General features: G+C 45.2%; 1 protein-coding gene across 7 annotated transcripts in view; it reads right to left on the bottom strand.

Moving 5' to 3' along the window:
* Window positions 1-352: 352 nt before the first annotated feature.
* The window catches only part of LOC126561567 (cyclic nucleotide-gated cation channel alpha-3), a 74,478-nt gene continuing 68,830 nt past the window's right edge, over window positions 353-6,000 (bottom strand). For 4 of the 7 annotated variants that reach the window (XM_050217791.1, XM_050217792.1, XM_050217795.1 and 1 more), the window contains 3 exons: window positions 1,651-1,795; window positions 1,412-1,572; window positions 353-688 (listed from right to left, as the gene is read on the bottom strand). In XM_050217791.1, coding sequence (XP_050073748.1) covers window positions 405-688; window positions 1,412-1,572; window positions 1,651-1,795 — 590 coding nt within the window. In that variant the 3' untranslated portion in view covers window positions 353-404. The remainder of the gene's footprint in view (window positions 689-1,411; window positions 1,573-1,650; window positions 1,796-6,000) is intronic. The other 3 variants (XM_050217794.1, XM_050217793.1, XM_050217796.1) reach the window with 3 other exon arrangements.

Raw genomic sequence — 6,000 nt, 5'->3', positions numbered from 1 at the left:
AGTTGCTACCAACCACTATTCGCGCGCAAGAGCTCGGTCCGGTAATCAGATAATCCCTAGCTCATGCATAAATTCGGCGTACGTGTTCTGGATATTTTTCCCCCCATTTTGATCACGCTTACGCAGTTTAGTTTCCGGCACTAGATTCACCTTATCCGCGAGACTTGTGCGGTTAAAGAAACGTGCTGCTTTCTTACTGATGGCCATTTTTGGGGACACCTACATCAGCTAGTGGAAGCTAGGAACCGGGGGGGAAAGTGGGGGCTGCAAATAGGGGCGGTGTTCCGTCCGCGGGATGTTTTTTTTTTGTTTTGTGTCGGCTTTTCTCTCTGTCGCGCGTGTTGCTTTCAAGTCATGCAGCGCACATACACCAGGGCAACTTTTCGAGGCAGCTCGGTTCCGTGTTATATGATGCTTTCGCGGTTCCGCTCCAGGTCTTCGGTTTCGTTCTCCTGGCTAACGCTCGACGCGGACGATGCACCGCAGATCTGCATCTCGATCTCGGCCAGCCGATGCTCGACCTCCCACTGCTGCTGGGCGAGCTTCGCGTTTAGCGTAAAGTTTTCCGACTCGACCGTGTGCAGCCGTTCCCGCAGCCGCTTGATCTCACCCTCGAGCGCCTCGTGTGAACCTAGCAGGGGCGTCGCACCGGAAGATTCGATGTGCGTCAGAGAGCCACAGGGCGGTCCTGTGATGGGAGAAGAATGAGAACGGGCTGCATTAAGTTGCATTTGCCGATGGGGAGGTTTGGTTTTGGTTTAAATTGATCTGTAATTGTTCTACCGGGAGGCAATAAATTGCTGAGAAAGGGGACAGAAACACACCAAACTCAGAGAGTGAAGTGGGTTTAACTTCAGCATTGCTTTCTTCATTGAACTGAACTGAATTTTATATGAATTTTTAGAGTTCATTCTGAGTAAATTCGATAAATTTAGATCTTTAAATTATCTTTCTGAATTTATTTTTTGATAATACTTCTCAAACTGCTTTAACATCATTCAATATTGAATGTAGGTTATTGATAAATTAAATGAAATTAAATTTAAAGTCCCACAGAGCATGTAAATCAGGTACAAACGTTATGAAGACAAACTATACTACCATGCTATATGTAGAAAATGTGTAAAATAATGGTAGAAAATAGTGCATTTATGTAAAATAAATATAAAGAAAATGTGTCTTATTGAAATAAATATTGTTGTGAAGCTAATTCTGAAAGGTGCATAAAATATTGGTGGATGAATGTAAATCTACAGTAAATGTTACAAATAACACTGTGTTAACTGTTTAGTATATTTGCCTTTGAAACTGCTGTTGTGTACAACTCCCAATGCTAATTATTTAACACCACAAGTGACAAAACTTGCAGAAACCGCTACACTGTCTGGACCAACGCGTTCGCTCAACTTACCTGTCCGGCACGGTTGCGACTGTGGTCGGGCAAGATGCGATGCCGTACGACTACGGGGCCGTTCCTCGGAACTGTGCACGCTCGGGCTGATCGAGCCGGGTGACTGGGGCTGTCGGCTGCTGCACACGTCCCCACGGTGCGATCGTGGACTCGTGATGCGGCTGTGATTGCGCATGCGATAAACAAAAGGGACGAGCGTCAGGTCGTGGTTGCCCGTCGCGGCTGTTACCGTTACTTACCTGCCGGCCGGCGGTGGATACGAGGGCGCCATCATCGAGCCCGCCGACGTGATGGCCGTCGTGGGCGATATCCACATGTCCTCGATCGTGGTGCGCCCCTTCGTCTCCACTAGACCTGGTGTCGATTGGCAGCGTCCCATAGCAACTTTAGTAAATTAATCACAAAAATAGGCACACAGTTAACACAGTAACACTCTAATCCGAAACGGAACCGAAAAACAAAGACAAAACAAATGAAAGACATACACACGCACGTACATAGAGAAAAGCAGATTGAAAATATATTTAAAAAAAAAAAGAATTGTGCCAGAGAAGTTAAGGCATTCTTCGGTGAAGAAGTAGTAACGCATTGTTACGCTTGTGCGTTACGAAGGCATACGAATAATATTTGCCGTCAAATGTTGCTTCTAAACCAAGTATTTTTGCCTGTAAGCCAGGCAATTTATCGAAAAATACCTCTACATGGATGCAAATAAATGTAAACGAACATTTACAAAGCTTTCCAGGCTACGTTGAAGTGCCAACAGCATTTCTTATATTTGGAAGGAATTTTTTCACCTTCCCGTGAATATTTATTTTCCGTGGAGATGATTTTCTGTATCTTAAATTCATTTTTAAACACTCTTTACCTGAGCAGGTTGTTGCACTTACTTCGAGTGTTTCACAAGCCACGACTGTTTGTGGAATAACTGGGCAGGGGGTGGAGTAATTGGGATTAGATACGGACCGAAAGATGCGCGGTTGAAACATGCATCCAATGTAATGCTGTACGCCTTGATCGGATTAAAACTGAGCGAGTTATCGCCGATTTTTTACAGAAAACCACTTTTTATGGAATAACTGGGGGTGGAGCTGGAGGAATCAAAGGCTGCTCGCCTCGATTGGACCAAAACTGAGCGAGTTATTTCCGATTTTCCACGGGAATGCTGTTATTTTCCGCAATAACTGGGCGGGGAGTGGATGGATCGGGTTGAGGTGTTCGGCAAAAAGGTGCGCGGCTTCAAGACACATCCAGCAGTATGAAAGACGCCAGAATCAGACCAAAACTGAGCGAGTTATCACGGAAATGCTGTTTTTTCCGCAATAACTGGGCAGGAGGTGTAGGAATTGAGTTGAGGTGTTCAGCAAAAAGATGCGCGGCCTCAATACGCATCCAACGGTATGCCGGACGACAGGATCGGACCAAAAATGAGGGAGTTATCGCCGATTTTCGACGATTTTCCGCAATAATTAGGCGAGGGGTGTAGGAATCGGATTGAGGTGTTCAGAAAAAAGATGCGCGGCTTCAAGACGCATCTAACGGTATGCCGGACGCCAGGATCAGACCAAAACGGAGCGAGTTATCGTCAATTTTCCACGGGAATGCTGTTGTTTTCCGCAATAACTGGGCGGGGAGTGGAGGGATCGAGTTGGGGTGTTGAGCAAACAGGTGCGCGGCCTCAAGACGCGTCAAACGGTATGCTGAACGCCAGGATCAGACCAAAACGGAGCGAGTTATCGTCAATTTTCCACGGGAATGCTGTTATTTTCCGCAATAACTGAGCAGGTGGTGGAGGGATCGAGTTGGGGTGTTGAGCAAACAGGTGCGCGGCCTCAAGACGCATCCAACGGTATGCGGAACGCCAAGGTGGGTTCAGGAATGACCGAGTTATCGCCGATTTTCCATGGGAATGCTGCTGGCAGAACCCCCCCCCCCTCCCCCCCACCGAGGTTTTGAAAAATCCCCCGTAGTGCCCTTTAATATTAAAATTCATGTTTTGCTGGTGTTTTTAAAAGATTTTCAAGAAAGAAATTAAAATGAGACAGAAAAATTTTAAAATGGAAAGACAAACTTAAAATGGCACGGGAAAATATTGGTCGAGACGAAAAGAAAATAATTTCCGGACCACTTTTAAAATTTCCATTTGCTACCTCTGCGCCTAGTGTGCTCTCCTGTTACTCCTGGTCGAATTTTGCCGCATAAAAATTTCCGGATTTTCGGCACAAAAATCCGGCCCGTAGCGACTTGTAGTAACAGGAGAGCATAAATTCGAAGAGGTAGCTCGGGCCGGCCAAAAAATTCTAAATCCGGTTTTAAAATCCAAAGTCAGTTTCAAAATCCCGATGCAAATTTTAAAGTTGAATTTCCAACTTAAAATTTCCAGCTCAAATTTTACTTGGATTTCGAAAATTAAAACTGGATTTGGAATTTTTTGGCCGGCCCGAGCTACCTACTCGAATTCATGCTCTCCTGTTACTACAAGTCGCTTCTGGTCGGATTTTTGTGCCAAAATTGGTCGGTTTTCGATGCGGCAAAATTCGACCAGGAGTAACAGGAGAGCATACTAGGCGAAGAGGTAGCAAATGGAAATTTTAAAAGTGGTCAGAAAATTATTTTCTTTCCGTCATGACAAATATTTTTCCGATCGAAATTAAGTTTGTCTTTCCATTTGAAGTTTTTGTGTCTCATTGTTATTTCTTTCTTGAAATATCTTAAAAATAGATCTCTACAACGTGTTTTTAAATATTTAAGGGAACTAAGGGTTCCCCCTTCCACCGATTCCCCCCCTTCCGGGAAATTCCGCCAGCAGCATTCCCATGGAAAATCGACGATAACTCGGTCGTTCCTGGTCCAATCCCGCCGTCTGGCATATTGTTGGATGCGTCTTGAGGCCGCGCGTCTTTTTGCCGAACACTCCATTCCGATCCCTTCACCCCCCGCCCAGTTATTGCCGATAATCGGCGAAAATTGGCGATAACTCACTCATTAATGGTCCGATCTTGGCGTCCGGTATACCGTTGGCTGCGTCTTAAAGCCGCGCACCTTTTTGCCGATCCCTCCACCCCTCTCCTAGTTATTGCGGAAAACAACAGCATTCCCGTGGAAAATCAGCGATAACTCGCTCAGTTTTGGTCTGATCCTGCCGTTCGGCATACCGTTGGATGCATCTTGAGGCCGCGCATCTTTTTGCGCAACACCCCAAGCCGATCACCCATCCCCTTGCCCGGACAGTAAGTCTAAGAAAAAGGGGTTTTCTGTGGAATGTCGGGAATAACGCACTCATTTGTGGTTCGATCAGAGTGTTCCTCGTCCCATTGAATGTTTCTTTGAGTTGTGCATCTTTTGGTGGAACTCTTTACCCCGATTCTACCACACACGCCAATTTATTGCCTAAAACACCCTTTTTGAGGAATAACTGGGCGAGATGGATCAACCAGCGCTACAATGATGAAAAAAACTTTTGTTTCATAGGCTTTACTCTTACAGTAAATACCGTAAATACAAATCAATGAAGAGAGAAACAAAAATTTCAACCCAAAAATTGATTTCAAGTAGTAGGAGAATAAACCAGTGTAGGAATTGGTTTAAGTTGGTTGCTTTGCGCATTGCATAATCCACGGCGCACATAAAAGTTTAGCGAATTATACGCAGTTTTTTTAAGCGGATTGCATACTGGTGGGCGGAGAAAGGGTTCAAAAGTGTTTGAAATATTTCATGTAAATTATAAGTTTAAATTTGAAGCACGCTACCAATTATCGATTTTCCACAGTCTAAGTGCTCGAAGCTCATCTCACGATGTTTTATTAATTGTATGAATAAGTTAAGGAATAATCAGATCATGCCTGTTTACTTTCTCCCACAACAATTCCCAAAGCAAAAGTAAGACATTAACTAACTTCATCGTGAAAAGTTCATAACCACAGCTAATAATGCTAATAAATAGTATTCATTTGTACAACACCATGAAGGCTAATGTACATGTCCACCGTTGCTCCAACGAAACGACCAAACTTCATCCACCGTAACGAGAAAGTGAGCTTGGCCTGAAAGTTGCAAATTTAATATTTCCATTCCCAGCATCGTCCAGCACCGTGGGTGCTGTTGCGGTGCTACACCATCACCGGTGACACTTTCTTTGTTGACCTATTTGTGGCCAGGGCACAGCACAGGCACAGGCTAATGCGTTCCGTATAACCCGCTAGACACCTCAACCCAGCCGCCGAAACGCAATAATACAACCGACGGCTAGAGCAACAGTGAAAGAAATGTGGGCATCGCGCTCGTTCGGCACACAAAACACCATGAACCATATAGGACTGTGAGCAGAATGACATCAAACGAGTTCCCAGAATGGGTTGTGCAGCGGACGCAAATGAAACAGAAACCGAACGCAAACCATAATATGTCATGAGCACGTCGCTGCCCAGAGCTGCTCCCGGGAAGAAACCGGGATGGCAGCCGGAAGCAGATGGGCCAAAGCGTACGGGCCGAAACAATCTAAAGTTGTTCGTACTTTGGAGCTTGTGCCACACCGGTGAAGGTCGATGGAAAATTGCCCGCTTTTGAGGTCCCTTTGGAATGCATGATGT

The sequence above is a fragment of the Anopheles maculipalpis genome, chromosome 3RL (genome assembly GCF_943734695.1).
Source record: "Anopheles maculipalpis chromosome 3RL, idAnoMacuDA_375_x, whole genome shotgun sequence".
Classification (NCBI taxonomy): domain Eukaryota; kingdom Metazoa; phylum Arthropoda; class Insecta; order Diptera; family Culicidae; genus Anopheles; species Anopheles maculipalpis.
The sequence above is the reverse complement of the archived record's forward strand: the minus strand, read 5'-3'. Positions and strand labels throughout refer to the sequence as shown.